This window comes from Ips typographus, linkage group LG15 (genome assembly GCF_016097725.1).
Source record: "Ips typographus isolate SLU linkage group LG15, UJ_Ityp_2.0, whole genome shotgun sequence".
Taxonomy (NCBI): Eukaryota; Metazoa; Arthropoda; class Insecta; order Coleoptera; family Curculionidae; genus Ips; species Ips typographus.
This window is the reverse complement of record NC_138436.1, coordinates 558744-575917: the sequence shown is the minus strand read 5'-3', so window position 1 is coordinate 575917 and position 17174 is coordinate 558744. Positions and strand designations below refer to the sequence as shown.

Genomic DNA, 17174 nt, shown 5'->3' with positions numbered 1-17174 from the left:
ATTGTGTATATTTTTATAATTTTATAATTGTAATTTAGCTTTAAATAGGTATTTTGATGTAAATAATTCACTATTTTTCTTGACTATGTGACACGTTCTACACCTCGCATGAAGTCCATGTTGTATACTATCATTGTACAATTGGAACAAATAAATTATTATTATTATTAGCTATATAATAAGCTGTCATCAATTTGTCTGAATCTTGTGTTTTAATACTTCTTTTTTTTTTTCAGTCTCTCTAAGCAACAAATAAGTGAGGCTGATGGTGGAAACCTGTAAATATAATTTTGTTCAGTGCTCTCAACATCTTTCGTTTTGTGTTTTGTTGCTTTAATGTTAATAAACTTATTTTGTTCCCTTTCAAAAATTGTTTGTTTATGCTTTTAAATACAATAAGCAAAATCCTTATTGTATCATTTTATTAAATATATAAAATATTATATAAAAGGAGATAATTTCTTTAATAATTTATAAAAACCATGGAAGTAATTAGGCAATTTAACAACGTAATATCTGCTAAAAAATCAAGGTAAGTTACAGTTAATAACAACTCATGGTAAGTATGTACATAGGATGATATTTTCACATACATAGTATATACAGGGTGGTCCAGTTTTAAGTGTCAATAATTCACCATTTGATAGCTAATCAAAAAATAAGTTGACTTGCATTATGTCATTTTTCTGAAAAACGTTTCCTAAGGAAATACAGTCCTCCAAATTTCAATTCAAAAAATCGTTTTATATTTTAAAACTAAACATCCAAGACTTGTGAAAGTCCAAATTTGTACTGAATAGTCTAGAAACTTTTTACTACTAGGAATGGTCTTATGATTGCTTTCTCAGACTGCCATCCTGGTTGAGTGTCTGAAACTGGCATTCAAAGATTGTATTGTGCATGAAACTCATTTTTTACTACTAAAAATAATATAAAAGTTGCCTTTTAATGCTAGAACTGACTTTACTAGGACTAAATAGAGTCCAAAAGTATATTTTCAAGACTTTAATTGGTGTACAACTCAATTTTCTGGACTGGACAACAAGTCTAGAAGTAAATTAAATTTTCGGACTATTTTATTTCTAAAAATTAGTTCTCAAGACTATTATTGTAGTATTTGGTACCAAAATTTTTTACTTTTATTACTGAAGAAACTTGACTTTTGGAAATAGTCTTAAACTCGATTTTTCAGTCTTAAAAAGCACTAAAAACAGTCTGAATTTCTTAGAGATGCTACAATTTATTGCACCTATGAGTGTAGAAGTCAATTTAATAGTGAAGAAGCTTGAAATAACATTTTCAAGATTATGGTCAGTGGACAAACTGGCTTTTAGGCCTGATAAGTCAAAAACCTTGTAAAGATAGTCTTGAAACTTTGATGCATTGAAAACAGCCTTAAAACACTAAAAACAGTTTAGTTTATTAAGAAATACCCGAATTTTTAGCACTGAGGTGTCTAAAAGTCGATTTAATAGTGACAAAGCTTGGAATGCTATTTTTAGTCTATGAAGAATGTAAAAATTGTTTTTTAAGTTTGCTATGTCAATAACTTGGTGAAGATAGTCTTGAAACTCGATTTTCCAAGCTGAAAGCAATTTTGAAGCACTAATAATAGTCCAGAATTCTGAGAAAATGAAAAGCAAAGTTAAAAACACGAAAAGTTCGTTCTCTCTTTCTCGTGAGGATTCCAAAAATGTGCTTAAAACTGTCATTTTGTCACTCCAAGTGGATTTTAGAGGTGATTTTGTCCCTGACTGTCCTAAAAACTGTCTTTCTGGCAGTTCAAACTTTGACCTCACTTTTCTCCCTGACTGTACTAATTTTTAAGTTTTTTTTAGTGTTATTTGATAGGAAATTTAGTGAGGATTCCAAAAATGTGCTTAAAACTGTCATTCTGTCACTCCAAGTGGGTTTTAGAGGTGATTTTGTCCCTGACTGTCCTAAAAACTGTCTTTCTGGCAGTTCAAAACTTTGACCTCACTTTTCTCCCTAACTGTACTAATTTTTTAGTGTTTTTCAGTGTCGTTGTATAGGAAATTTAGTGAGGATTCCAAAAATGTGCTTTAAACTGTCATTTTGTCACTCCAAGTGGGTTTTAGAGGTGATTTTGTCCCTGACTGTCCTAAAAACTGTCTTTCTGGCAGTTCAAAACTTTGACCTCACTTTTCTCCCTGACTGTACTAATTTTTAAGTTTTTTTTAGTGTTATTTGATAGGAAATTTAGTGAGGATTCCAAAAATGTGCTTTAAACTGTCATTCTGTCACTCCAAATGGGTTTTAGAGGTGATTTTGTCCCTGACTGTCTTTACAAACTGTCTTTCTGGCAGTTCAAACTTTGACCTCACTTTACTCCCTGACTGTACTAATTTTTGAGTGTTTTTTAGTGTCGTTGGATAGGAAATTTAGTGAGGATTCCAAAAATGTGCTTAAAACTGTCATTTTGTCACTCCAAGTGGGTTTTAGAGGTGATTTTGTCCCTGACTGTCCTAAAAACTGTCTTTCTGGCAGTTCAAAACTTTGACCTCACTTTTCTCCCTAACTGTACTAATTTTTTAGTGTTTTTCAGTGTCGTTGTATAGGAAATTCAGTGAGGATTCCAAAAATGTGCTTAAAACTGTCATTTTGTCACTCCAAGTGGGTTTTAGAGGTGATTTTGTCCCTGACTGTTCTAAAAACTGTCTTTTTGGGAGTTCAAAAATTTGACCTCACTTTTCTCCCTGACTGTACCCAATTTTTGAGTTTTTTTAGTGTTATTTAATAGGAAATTTAGTGAGGATTCCAAAAATGTGCTTAAAACTGTCATTCTCTCACTCCAAGTGGGTTTTACAAGCGATTTTGCCCCTGACTGTCCTAAAAACTGTCTTTCTGGCAGTTCAAAATTTTGACCTCACTTTTCTTGCTGACTGTACCCAATTTTTGAGTTTTTTTAGTGTTATTTGATAGGAAATTTAGTGAGGATTCCAAAAATGTGCTTAACTTGGGTTTTAGAGGTGATTTTGTCCCTGACTGTCCTAAAAACTGTCTTTCTGGCAGTTTCAACTTTGACCTCACTTTTCTCCTTGACTGTACCTAATTTTTTAGTGTTTTTTATATTAAATAGTCCAGAATTCGAAGAAAATGAAAAGCAAAATAAAAAGCACGAAAAGTTAGTTTTCAAGACAATTTTCATGAATCTAATGTTAATGTCTTGCATCTAAGACTATTTTCAAGACTAAAATATTGAAATTTGTCTTCAAATTATGAAAACTTATTTCAAATGCAAATTTTAAGCTTCTGATGTCACTTTTCATTAGTTCAGTCACATTTTGGGGTTCAATTCAATTTTTAAGGTTTAAATGTATGAATTTGTAGTAACAAATTCTTGAAAAAGTAGTTTTTATGTCTACAAGTCAATTTTCAGTATAAAGTCTCTCGATTTGCATAAAAAGTCCATTTTCAAAAGTAAAGTCTTTCAGTTGATCTGGAAACTATGAAAACTGGCTACAATAATATTTTTTAAACTTCTTAAGTGAATTTTCCGTTTCCAAGACAATTTTTAAGTTGGGTTGGGTTAGTTTTGGGTCTTATAATAACGTGTAATAAAGTGCTCGTTCCAAATTTGATCAATATTGCTCCAACGGTTTGACAGTTATGACAAAAATAAAACGATTTTTTAAACAGAAATTTGAAGGACTGTATTTTCCTTAGGAAGCACTTTTCAGGAAATTGACATAATGAATGTCAACTTATTTTTTGATTGGCTATCCATTGGTGGATTATTGACATTTAAAACTGGACCTGCAGATCTGCTCATGACTAGAATGACCTTATTTCAAAAATGCTAATACTCCCTGGACACTTCAGTTAATGCTGCACAGGCAGGCTTAATGTGTCAATTAATCAGCTTAAACCCTCAACAAGGGCTGATTCACCGCCCTCTGTACAAGAAAGCCAAGAAGGTGCATGCCAAAAATTCCAATATGGCCGAAATAGTGGTTGACAGTTTGCATTTGTTTGTATTGTGGAAATTGAGTTTTTCGATGATTAAATTAATTTTAAGGTTTAAAGTCAAGATTTGGGATTACTTGCCAAAGTAATTTCTGTTTGCTATTATATATTGTTGTTTATATGTTTATTGTTCTAGTGAAAGTGTAGTTTGTGTTCATTTTATTGTGTTATCACTATTGTTATTGTTCCTTCATTGTTCTATAATTTGTTGTTGGTTTTTTTAACTTAAATTCTATTGCCCCTACAATATGCCCTCTACTTGTTGTTTGCCAAATTGTAAAAGCAATTTGGTGAACGCCCAAAAGTGTCTTAAGTCTTTTACTTTCCAAAAGACCCTGCTCGAACCCAACAGTGGTTGAAAGAAACACAAATACTCAGTGGTAAGTACAATATGATTTCTCATTCAGTAAACTTATTGCCTCTTACATACATAGGTATGTGAGTGACATTTTGAGGGCAACAAGGTTTACTCTGAAGAAACAGGACAGCTTGTAGAAGTTCCATTGGCACATTTACATTTTAAAAGAAAGGTCTTGGTAATAATACCCATTTACCAGTTTTGCTTACCTAGCTTCAAGGATTTCCAAATTTTCTTTGATTGAGCAGTTTTCACATTAGTTTGTTTGTACTTTCCAGGATAAAAGGTCTTCTAACCAAACTTGAAGGAATAAAGCGTTCTTTGATTTTTCACTCACAACTTCTAATCAACTACACGAAAAAATACAAAACACATATTTTCTACTGCATCTGTATAGGTTTGTGTACAAAACGAAAACCTCTAACGCCGCCATTAAAAGTGACATTCTAGGCTTTCTTGTACAGAGGGCGGTGGCTGATTACAAGTGTATGTGCTGGTGTTCGTTGAGTTGGTGATCGATTGTTGTAATTGTGTCCAGTGCTGTTTGGCCGCTAGAGGGCGTTAAAGTTCCTTCACCATAAAATCACAGATTTTTTGACACACATTGCTTTGGCCCTAAATTACTCCCTTATTTGACAAGTAACGTCAAAATGTCATAAAAAACAAAAGATAGAGCAGATTTCAGGCTTTCCAAAACTATCCCCCCATGATTCGATTGATTGCACCGTTTGGCCGCTAGAGGGCGTCAAAGTTCCTTCACCATAAAATAACATCTTTTGTGACACTCGTTGCTTGGACCCTAAATTACTCCCTTATTTGACAAGTTACGTCAAAATGTCATAGAAAACAAGGGATAGAGCAGATTTCAGGCTTTCCAAGAATATCCCCCCATGACTCGATTGACTGCACCGTTTGGCCGCTAGAAGGCGTCAAAGTTTCATCGCCATAATATGACATATTTTGTAACACCCACTGCTTTAATCCTAAATTACTCCCTTATTTGACAGGATACGTCAAAGTGTCATAGAAAACAAAAGAAGGAGAAGATTTCAGGCTTTCCAAAACTATCCCCCCATGATTCGATTGATTGCACCGTTTGGCCGCTAGAGGACGTCAAAGTTCTTTTACCATAAAATCACATATTTTGTGACACTCGTTGTTTTGACCCCAAATTACTCCCTTATTTAACAAGTTACGTCAAAGTGTCATAGAAAACAAAAGATAGAGCAGATTTCAAGCTTTCCAAATGTATCCCCCCATGATTCGATTGGCCGCTAGAGGGCGTCAAAAGTTAATTTGGTCCATCGAGGTAAGGTAAAAAAAGAAAAAAAAAAACCAGTTGTACGTACGTTCAAGCAACATATTTAATTTAATCTTAAAGTTAAAAATTAAAAAATGAAGGAAATCGATTATCGATTTTTTAAAATGTTTTTCAGCGAATTGAGCTGAAGCGGCAACTCTTTTTGTCGTTGCGGCTCGTCCAATTCCTCGCGAAACAGCATCTCCAACGTTGCCAGATCGGCGCAACCGCGTTGCTGATTGAGCATCGAATGAAACAGGCCGGTCCACAATTCCTGTTTGACGAAACGTGGCATCCGCGCACCGATACTCCACGTGCCGTCGCGCATTCGACGCACGTGCGCATACTCTTGAAACAAAAGAACGTACGACGATGCCGCCACGCAAAACAGATCCGTGTGATAGCTCCACGCTCGCTTGTCCATCACCTGTCAAATGTCAAATGTCATCATAATATTATGTCAAATGCTGATTTTTGACAAAACTGTCAAAAGTTTGAAAAAAAAAAAAAATTGATAGCTGTCATTGTAAAACTGTCAAAAAGTAGCTAACCTGACGCAAAATTACTGAAAAAAAAATTGACATCTGTCAAAATTATATCAAACAAAATTTTGACAGCTGTCAGTGGAAAACTGTCAAAATCAAGCTAACCTAACGCAAAATTGCCGAAATCAATAAATAAAGTTTAAAAAAAAATGACATCTGTCAAAATAATATCAAACAAATTTTTGACAGCTGTCTGTGTAAAACTGTCAAAATCAAGCTAACCTAACGCAAAAACAGACTTTGAAAAAAAAAAAAATTGATAGTTGTCATTGTAAAACTGTCAAAAAGTAGCTAACCTGACGCAAAATTGCTGAAAAAAAAATTGACATCTGTCAAAATAATATGGAACAAATTTTTGACAGCTGTCTGTGTAAAACTGTCAAAAATATCTAACCTAACGCAAAATTGCCGAAATCAATAAATAAAGTTTGAAAAAAAAACTGACATCTGTCAAAATTATATCAAACAAATTTTTGACAGCTGTCAGTGGAAAACTGTCAAAAAGTAGCTAACCTAACGCAAAATTGCCGAAATTAATAAATAAAGTTTAAAAAAAATTGACATCTGTCAAAATAATATGAAACAAATTTTTGACAGCTGTTTGTGTAAAACTGTCAAATCAAGCTAACCTAACGCAAAAAACAAATTTGAAAAAAAAAATTGATAGCTGTCATTGTAAAACTGTCAAAAAGTAGCTAACCTGACGCAAAATTGCTGAAAAAAATTGACATCTGTCAAAATAATATGAAACAAATTTTTGACAGCTGTCTGTGTAAAACTATCAAAAAGTAGCTAACCTAACGCAAAATTGCCGAAATCAATAAATAAAGTTTGGAAAAAAAAATTGACATCTGTCAAAATAATATATAAAACAAATTTTTGACAGCTGTCTGTGTAAAACTGTCAAAAAGCTAGCTAACTTAACCTAATCTAACGCCCAAGACATTCTAGAAAGTATTAGAAGCTTTTGCAAGGATCTGGAAGGTTATAGAAGTTTTTTAAAGATTCGACAAGTTTCTGGAAGTTTTAAGAAGTTTCTAGAACGTCCAGACGTTTGCTTTTGGAATATTCCAGAAGCTTTTGAAAGTTTAAAGTAGTTTATGGGACGTTTCAGAAGCTTTTTGAAGCTTTTAACAAGTTCTAAGAAGTTTCTAGAGAGTCTAAGAACCTTTGAAACATTCCAGAAGCTTTTAAACAATTTCTAGAACGTTTTAGAAGTCCTTGGAAATGGAAAGTAGTTTCTGGAACGTCGTAGAAGCAATTGGGAGGTTATAGAAGGTTTTGAAGTTTCTAGAACGTTTGCGCAACATTTGGAACATTCCAGAAGATTCTAGAAGCTTCTAACAATTTCTAGAACGTTTAGAATCTTTTGGAACAATCCAGAAGCTTTTAAACAATTTCTAGAATGGTTTTATAAGTCTTTGGAAATGGAAAATAGTTTTCTGGAACGTCGTAGAAGCAATTGGGAGGTTATAGAAGGTTTTTGAAGTTTCTAGAACGTTTTAGCAACATTTGGAACATTCCAGAAGATTCTAAAGCTTCTAACAATTTCTAGAACGTTTAGAATCTTTTGGAACAATCCAGAAACTTTTAACAATTTCTAGAATGTTTTTGGAAGTGGAAAGTAGTTTTCTGGAACGTCGTAGAAGCAATTGGGAGGTTATAGAAAGTTGTTTGAAGTTTCTAGAATGCCTTTAGCAAACATTTGGAACATTCCAGAAGATTCTAGAAGCTTCTAACAATTTTCTAGAACGTTTAGAATCTTTTGGAACAATCCAGAAGCTTTTAAACAATTTCTAGAATGTTTTTGGAAGTGGAAAGTAGTTTCTGGAACATCGTAGAAGCAATTGGGAGGTTATAGAAAGTTTTGAAGTTTCTAGAATGCTTTAGCAACATTTGGAACGTTCCAGAAGATTCTAGAAGCTTCTAACAATTTCTATAACGTTTAGAATCTTTTGGAACAATCCAGAAACTTTTAAACAATTTCTAGAATGTTTTGTGGAAGTGGAAAGTAGTTTCTGGAACATCGTAGAAGCAATTGGGAGGTTATAGAAAGTTTTTGAAGTTTCTAGAATGTTTTAGCAACATTTGGAACGTTCCAGAAGATTCTAGAAGCTTCTAACAATTTCTATAACGTTTAGAATCTTTTGGAACAATCCAGAAACTTTTAAACAATTTCTAGAATGTTTTGGAAGTGGAAAGTAGTTTCTGGAACGGTCGTAGAAGCAATTGGAGGTTATAGAACGTTTTTGAAGTTTCTAGAATGCTTTAGCAACATTTGGAACATTCCAGAAGATTCTAGAAGCTTCTAACAATTTCTAGAACGTTTAGAATCTTTTGGAACAATCCAGAAGCTTTTAAACAATTTCTAGAATGTTTTTGGAAGTGGAAAGTAGTTTCTGGAACATCGTAGAAGCAATTGGGAGGTTATAGAAAGTTTTTGAAGTTTCTAGAATGCTTTAGCAACATTTGGAACGTTCCAGAAGATTCTAGAAGCTTCTAACAATTTCTAGAACGTTTAGAATCTTTTGGAACAATCCAGAAGCTTTTAAACAATTTCTAGAATGTTTTTGGAAGTGGAAAGTAGTTTTCTGGAACATCGTAGAAGCATTGGGAGGTTATAGAAGGTTTTTGAAGTTTCTAGAATGTTTTAGCAACATTTGGAACGTTCCAGAAGATTCTAGAAGCTTCTAACAATTTCTATAACGTTTAGAATCTTTTGGAACAATCCAGAAGCTTTTAAACAATTTTCTAGAATGTTTTTGGAAGTGGAAAGTAGTTTCTGGAACATCGAAGAAGCAATTGGGAGGTTATAGAAGGTGTTTTGAAGTTTCTAGAATGTTTTAGCAACATTTGGAACGTTCCAGAAGATTCTAGGAAGCTTCTAACAATTTCTATAACGTTTAGAATCTTTTGGAACAATCCAGAAGATTTTAAACAATTTCTAAAATGTTTTTGGAAGTGGAAAGTAGTTTTCTGGAACGTCGTAGAAGCAATTGGGAGGTTATAGAAAGTTTTTGAAGTTTCTAGAATGCTTAGCAACATTTGGAACATTCCAGAAGATTCTAGAGAAGCTTCTAACAATTTCTAGAACGTTTAGAATCTTTTGGAACAATCCAGAAGCTTTTAAACAATTTCTAGAATGTTTTTTTGGAAGTGGAAAGTAGTTTCTGGAACATCGTAGAAGCAATTGGGAGGTTATAGAAGGTTTTTGAAGTTTCTAGAATGTTTTAGCAACATTTGGAACGTTCCAGAAGATTCTAGAAGCTTCTAACAATTTCTATAACGTTTAGAATCTTTTGGAACAATCCAGAAGATTTTAAACAATTTCTAGAATGTTTTTGGAAGTGGAAAGTAGTTTCTGGAACATCGTAGAAGCAATTGGGAGGTTATAGAAAGTTTTGAAGTTTCTAGAATGCTTTAGCAACATTTGGAACATTCCAGAAGATTCTAGAAGCTTCTAACAATTTCTATAACGTTAGAATCTTTTGGAACAATCCAGAAGATTTTAAACAATTTCTAGAATGTTTTTGGAAGTGGAAAGTAGTTTCTGGAACGTCGTAGAAGCAATTGGGAGGTTATAGAAAGTTTTTGAAGTTTCTAGAATGCTTTAGCAACATTTGGAACATTCCAGAAGATTCTAGAAGCTTCTAACAATTTCTAGAACGTTTAGAATCTTTTGGAACAATCCAGAAGCTTTTAAACAATTTCTAGAATGTTTTTGGAAGTGGAAAGTAGTTTCTGGAACATCGTAGAAGCAATTGGGAGGTTATAGAAGGTTTTTGAAGTTTCTAGAATGCTTTAGCAACATTTGGAACATTCCAGAAGATTCTAGAAGCTTCTAACAATTTCTAGAACGTTTAGAATCTTTGGAACAATCCAGAAGCTTTTAAACAATTTCTAGAATGTTTTTGGAAGTGGAAAGTAGTTTCTGGAACATCGTAGAAGCAATTGGGAGGTTATAGAAGGTTTTTGAAGTTTCTAGAATGTTTTAGCAACATTTGGAACGTTCCAGAAGATTCTAGAAGCTTCTAACAATTTCTATAACGTTCAGAATCTTTTGGAACAATCCAGAAGATTTTAAACAATTTCTAGAATGTTTTTGGAAGTGGAAAGTAGTTTCTGGAACATCGTAGAAGCAATTGGGAGGTTATAGAAAGTTTTTGAAGTTTCTAGAATGCTTTAGCAACATTTGGAACGTTCCAGAAGATTCTAGAAGCTTCTAACAATTTCTATAACGTTTAGAATCTTTTGGAACAATCCAGAAACTTTTAAACAATTTCTAGATGTTTTTGGAAGTGGAAAGTAGTTTCTGGAACGTCGTAGAAGCAATTGGGAGGTTATAGAAAGTTTTTGAAGTTTCTAGAATGCTTTAGCAACATTTGGAACATTCCAGAAGATTCTAGAAGCTTCTAACAATTTCTATAACGTTTAGAATCTTTTGGAACAATCCAGAAGCTTTTAAACAATTTCTAGAATGTTTTTGGAAGTGGAAAGTAGTTTCTGGAACATCGTAGAAGCAATTGGGAGGTTATAGAAGGTTTTTGAAGTGTCTAGAATGTTTTAGCAACATTTGGAACGTTCCAGAAGATTCTAGAAGCTTCTAACAATTTCTATAACGTTTAGAATCTTTGGAACAATCCAGAAGATTTTAAACAATTTCTAGAATGTTTTTGGAAGTGGAAAGTAGTTTCTGGAACATCGTAGAAGCAATTGGGAGGTTATAGAAGGTTTTTGAAGTTTCTAGAATGTTTTAGCAACATTTGGAACGTTCCAGAAGATTCTAGAAGCTTCTAACAATTTCTATAACGTTTAGAATCTTTTGGGAACAATCCAGAAGATTTTAAACAATTTCTAGAATGTTTTTGGAAGTGGAAAGTAGTTTCTGGAACATCGTAGAAGCAATTGGGAGGTTATAGAAAGTTTTTGAAGTTTCTAGAATGCTTTAGCAACATTTGGAACATTCCAGAAGATTCTAGAAGCTTCTAACAATTTCTAGAACGTTTAGAATCTTTTGGAACAATCCAGAAGCTTTTAAACAATTTCTAGAATGTTTTTGGAAGTGGAAAGTAGTTTTCTGGAACATCGTAGAAGCAATTGGGAGGTTATAGAAGGTTTTTGAAGTTTCTAGAATGTTTTAGCAACATTTGGAACGTTCCAGAAGATTCTAGAAGCTTCTAACAATTTCTATAACGTTTAGAATCTTTTGGAACAATCCAGAAGATTTTAAACAATTTCTAGAATGTTTTTGGAAGTGGAAAGTAGTTTCTGGAACATCGTAGAAGCAATTGGGAGGTTATAGAAAGTTTTTGAAGTTTCTAGAATGCTTTAGCAACATTTGAACGTTCCAGAAGATTCTAGAAGCTTCTAACAATTTCTAGAACGTTTAGAATCTTTTGGAACAATCCAGAAGCTTTTTAAAACAATTTCTAGAATGTTTTTGGAAGTGGAAAGTAGTTTCTGGAACATCGTAGAAGCAATTGGGAGGTTATAGAAGGTTTTTGAAGTTTCTAGAATGTTTTAGCAACATTTGGAACGTTCCAGAAGATTCTAGAAGCTTCTAACAATTTCTATAACGTTTAGAATCTTTTGGAACAATCCAGAAGATTTTAAACAATTTCTAGAATGTTTTTTGGAAGTGGAAAGTAGTTTCTGGAACGTCGTAGAAGCAATTGGGAGGTTATAGAAAGTTTTTGAAGTTTCTAGAATGCTTTAGCAACATTTGGAACATTCCAGAAGATTCTAGAAGCTTCTAACAATTTCTAGAACGTTTAGAATCTTTTGGAACAATCCAGAAGCTTTTAAACAATTTCTAGAATGTTTTTGGAAGTGGAAAGTAGTTTCTGGAACATCGTAGAAGCAATTGGGAGGTTATAGAAGGTTTTTGAAGTTTTCTAGAATGTTTTAGCAACATTTGGAACGTTCCAGAAGATTCTAGAAGCTTCTAACAATTTCTAGAACGTTTAGAATCTTTTGGAACAATCCAGAAGCTTTTAAACAATTTCTAGAATGTTTTTGGAAGTGGAAAGTAGTTTCTGGAACATCGTAGAAGCAATTGGGAGGTTTATAGAAGGTTTTTGAAGTTTCTAGAATGTTTTAGCAACATTTGGAACGTTCCAGAAGATTCTAGAAGCTTCTAACAATTTCTAGAACGTTTAGAATCTTTTGGAACAATCCAGAAGATTTTAAACAATTTCTAAAATGTTTTGGAAGTGGAAAGTAGTTTCTGGAACGTCGTAGAAGCAATTGGGAGGTTATAGAAAGTTTTTGAAGTTTCTAGAATGCTTTAGCAACATTTGGAACATTCCAGAAGATTCTAGAAGCTTCTAACAATTTCTAGAACGTTTAGAATCTTTTGGAACAATCCAGAAGCTTTTAAACATTTCTAGAATGTTTTTGGAAGTGGAAAGTAGTTTCTGGAACATCGTAGAAGCAATTGGGAGGTTATAGAAGGTTTTTGAAGTTTCTAGAATGTTTTAGCAACATTTGGAACGTTCCAGAAGATTCTAGAAGCTTCTAACAATTTCTATAACGTTTAGAATCTTTTGGAACAATCCAGAAGATTTTAAACAATTTCTAGAATGTTTTTGGAAGTGGAAAGTAGTTTCTGGAACATCGTAGAAGCAATTGGGAGGTTATAGAAAGTTTTTGAAGTTTCTAGAATGCTTTAGCAACATTTGGAACATTCCAGAAGATTCTAGAAGCTTCTAACAATTTCTAGAACGTTTAGAATCTTTTGGAACAATCCAGAAGCTTTTAAACAATTTCTAGAATGTTTTTGGAAGTGGAAAGTAGTTTCTGGAACATCGTAGAAGCAATTGGGAGGTTATAGAAGGTTTTTGAAGTTTCTAGAATGTTTTTAGCAACATTTGGAACGTTCCAGAAGATTCTAGAAGCTTCTAACAATTTCTATAACGTTTAGAATCTTTTGGAACAATCCAGAAGATTTTAAACAATTTCTAGAATGTTTTTGGAAGTGGAAAGTAGTTTCTGGAACATCGTAGAAGCAATTGGGAGGTTATAGAAAGTTTTTGAAGTTTCTAGAATGCTTTAGCAACATTTGGAACGTTCCAGAAGATTCTAGAAGCTTCTAACAATTTCTAGAACGTTTAGAATCTTTTGGAACAATCCAGAAGCTTTTAAACAATTTCTAGAATGTTTTTGGAAGTGGAAAGTAGTTTCTGGAACATCGTAGAAGCAATTGGGAGGTTATAGAAGGTTTTTGAAGTTTCTAGAATGTTTTAGCAACATTTGGAACGTTCCAGAAGATTCTAGAAGCTTCTAACAATTTCTAGAACGTTTAGAATCTTTTGGAACAATCCAGAAGCTTTTAAACAATTTCTAGAATGTTTTTGGAAGTGGAAAGTAGTTTCTGGAACATCGTAGAAGCAATTGGGAGGTTATAGAAGGTTTTTGAAGTTTCTAGAATGTTTTAGCAACATTTGGAACGTTCCAGAAGATTCTAGAAGCTTCTAACAATTTCTAGAACGTTTAGAATCTTTTGGAACAATCCAGAAGATTTTAAACAATTTCTAGAATGTTTTTGGAAGTGGAAAGTAGTTTCTGGAACGTCGTAGAAGCAATTGGGAGGTTATAGAAAGTTTTTGAAGTTTCTAGAATGCTTTAGCAACATTTGGAACATTCCAGAAGATTCTAGAAGCTTCTAACAATTTCTAGAACGTTAGAATCTTTGGAACAATCCAGAAGCTTTTAAACAATTTCTAGAATGTTTTTGGAAGTGGAAAGTAGTTTCTGGAACATCGTAGAAGCAATTGGGAGGTTATAGAAGGTTTTTGAAGTTTCTAGAATGCTTCAGCAACATTTGGAACATTCCAGAAGATTCTAGAAGCTTCTAACAAGTTTCTAGATCGTTTAGAATCTTTTGGAACAATCCAGAAGCTTTTAAACAATTTCTAGAATGTTTTTGGAAGTGGAAAGTAGTTTCTGGAACATCGTAGAAGCATTGGGAGGTTATAGAAGGTTTTTTGAAGTTTCTAGAATGTTTAGCAACATTTGGAACGTTCCAGAAGATTCTAGAAGCTTCTAACAATTTCTATAACGTTTAGAATCATTTGGAACAATCCAGAAGATTTTAAACAATTTCTAGAATGTTTTTGGAAGTGGAAAGTAGTTTCTGGAACATCGTAGAAGCAATTGGGAGGTTATAGAAGGTTTTTGAAGTTTCTAGAATGTTTTAGCAACATTTGGAACGTTCCAGAAGATTCTAGAAGCTTCTAACAATTTCTATAACGTTTAGAATCTTTTGGAACAATCCAGAAGATTTTAAACAATTTCTAGAATGTTTTTGGAAGTGGAAAGTAGTTTCTGGAACATCGTAGAAGCAATTGGGAGGTTATAGAAAGTTTTTGAAGTTTCTAGAATGCTTTAGCAACATTTGGAACATTCCAGAAGATTCTAGAAGCTTCTAACAATTTCTAGAACGTTTAGAATCTTTTGGAACAATCCAGAAGCTTTTAAACAATTTCTAGAATGTTTTTGGAAGTGGAAAGTAGTTTCTGGAACATCGTAGAAGCAATTGGGAGGTTATAGAAGGTTTTTGAAGTTTCTAGAATGTTTTAGCAACATTTGGAACGTTCCAGAAGATTCTAGAAGCTTCTAACAATTTCTATAACGTTTAGAATCTTTTGGAACAATCCAGAAGATTTTAAACAATTTCTAGAATGTTTTTGGAAGTGGAAAGTAGTTTCTGGAACATCGTAGAAGCAATTGGGAGGTTATAGAAAGTTTTTGAAGTTTCTAGAATGCTTTAGCAACATTTGGAACGTTCCAGAAGATTCTAGAAGCTTCTAACAATTTCTAGAACGTTTAGAATCTTTTGGAACAATCCAGAAGCTTTTAAACAATTTCTAGAATGTTTTTGGAAGTGGAAAGTAGTTTCTGGAACATCGTAGAAGCAATTGGGAGGTTATAGAAGGTTTTTGAAGTTTCTAGAATGTTTTAGCAACATTTGGAACGTTCCAGAAGATTCTAGAAGCTTCTAACAATTTCTAGAACGTTTAGAATCTTTTGGAACAATCCAGAAGATTTTAAACAATTTCTAGAATGTTTTTGGAAGTGGAAAGTAGTTTCTGGAACGTCGTAGAAGCAATTGGGAGGTTATAGAAAGTTTTTGAAGTTTCTAGAATGCTTTAGCAACATTTGGAACATTCCAGAAGATTCTAGAAGCTTCTAACAATTTCTAGAACGTTTAGAATCTTTTGGAACAATCCAGAAGCTTTTAAACAATTTCTAGAATGTTTTTGGAAGTGGAAAGTAGTTTCTGGAACATCGTAGAAGCAATTGGGAGGTTATAGAAGGTTTTTGAAGTTTCTAGAATGTTTTAGCAACATTTGGAACGTTCCAGAAGATTCTAGAAGCTTCTAACAATTTCTAGAACGTTTAGAATCTTTTGGAACAATCCAGAAGATTTTAAACAATTTCTAGAATGTTTTTGGAAGTGGAAAGTAGTTTCTGGAACATCGTAGAAGCAATTGGGAGGTTATAGAAGGTTTTTGAAGTTTCTAGAATGTTTTAGCAACATTTGGAACGTTCCAGAAGATTCTAGAAGCTTCTAACAATTTCTATAACGTTCAGAATCTTTTGGAACAATCCAGAAGATTTTAAACAATTTCTAGAATGTTTTTGGAAGTGGAAAGTAGTTTCTGGAACATCGTAGAAGCAATTGGGAGGTTTATAGAAAGTTTTGAAGTTTCTAGAATGCTTTAGCAACATTTGGAACGTTCCAGAAGATTCTAGAAGCTTCTAACAATTTCTAGAACGTTTAGAATCTTTTGGAACAATCCAGAAGCTTTTAAACAATTTCTAGAATGTTTTTGGAAGTGGAAAGTAGTTTCTGGAACATCGTAGAAGCAATTGGGAGGTTATAGAAGGTTTTTGAAGTTTCTAGAATGTTTTAGCAACATTTGGAACGTTCCAGAAGATTCTAGAAGCTTCTAACAATTTCTAGAACGTTTAGAATCTTTTGGAACAATCCAGAAGATTTTAAACAATTTCTAGAATGTTTTTGGAAGTGGAAAGTAGTTTCTGGAACATCGTAGAAGCAATTGGGAGGTTATAGAAGGTTTTTGAAGTTTCTAGAATGTTTTAGCAACATTTGGAACGTTCCAGAAGATTCTAGAAGCTTCTAACAATTTCTATAACGTTCAGAATCTTTTGGAACAATCCAGAAGATTTTAAACAATTTCTAGAATGTTTTTGGAAGTGGAAAGTAGTTTCTGAACATCGTAGAAGCAATTGGGAGGTTATTGAAAGTTTTTGAAGTTTCTAGAATGCTTTAGCAACATTTGGAACATTCCAGAAGATTCTAGAAGCTTCTAACAATTTTCTATAACGTTTAGAATCTTTTGGAACAATCCAGAAGCTTTTAAACAATTTCTAGAATGTTTTTGGAAGTGGAAAGTAGTTTCTGGAACATCGTAGAAGCAATTGGGAGGTTATAGAAGTTTTTGAAGTTTCTAGAATGTTTTAGCAACATTTGGAACGTTCCAGAAGATTCTAGAAGCTTCTAACAATTTCTATAACGTTTAGAATCTTTTGGAACAATCCAGAAGATTTTAAACAATTTCTAGAATGTTTTTGGAAGTGGAAAGTAGTTTCTGGAACATCGTAGAAGCAATTGGGAGGTTATAGAAGGTTTTTGAAGTTTCTAGAATGTTTTAGCAACATTTGGAACGTTCCAGAAGATTCTAGAAGCTTCTAACAATTTCTATAACGTTTAGAATCTTTTGGAACAATCCAGAAGATTTTAAACAATTTCTAGAATGTTTTTGGAAGTGGAAAGTAGTTTCTGGAACATCGTAGAAGCAATTGGGAGGTTATAGAAAGTTTTTGAAGTTTCTAGAATGCTTAGCAACATTTGGAACATTCCAGAAGATTCTAGAAGCTTCTAACAATTTCTAGAACGTTTAGAATCTTTTGGAACAATCCAGAAGCTTTTAAACAATTTCTAGAATGTTTTTGGAAG

General features: G+C 33.1%; 1 protein-coding gene across 1 annotated transcript in view; it reads right to left on the bottom strand.

The window, feature by feature from the left end:
* Window positions 1–5691: 5691 nt before the first annotated feature.
* The window catches only part of LOC145738080 (mitotic checkpoint serine/threonine-protein kinase BUB1-like), a 96676-nt gene continuing 85193 nt past the window's right edge, over window positions 5692–17174 (bottom strand). The window contains exon 16 of the mRNA XM_081992938.1: window positions 5692–6072. Within this exon, the coding sequence (XP_081849064.1) occupies window positions 5755–6072 (318 nt within the window). The 3' untranslated portion in view covers window positions 5692–5754. The remainder of the gene's footprint in view (window positions 6073–17174) is intronic.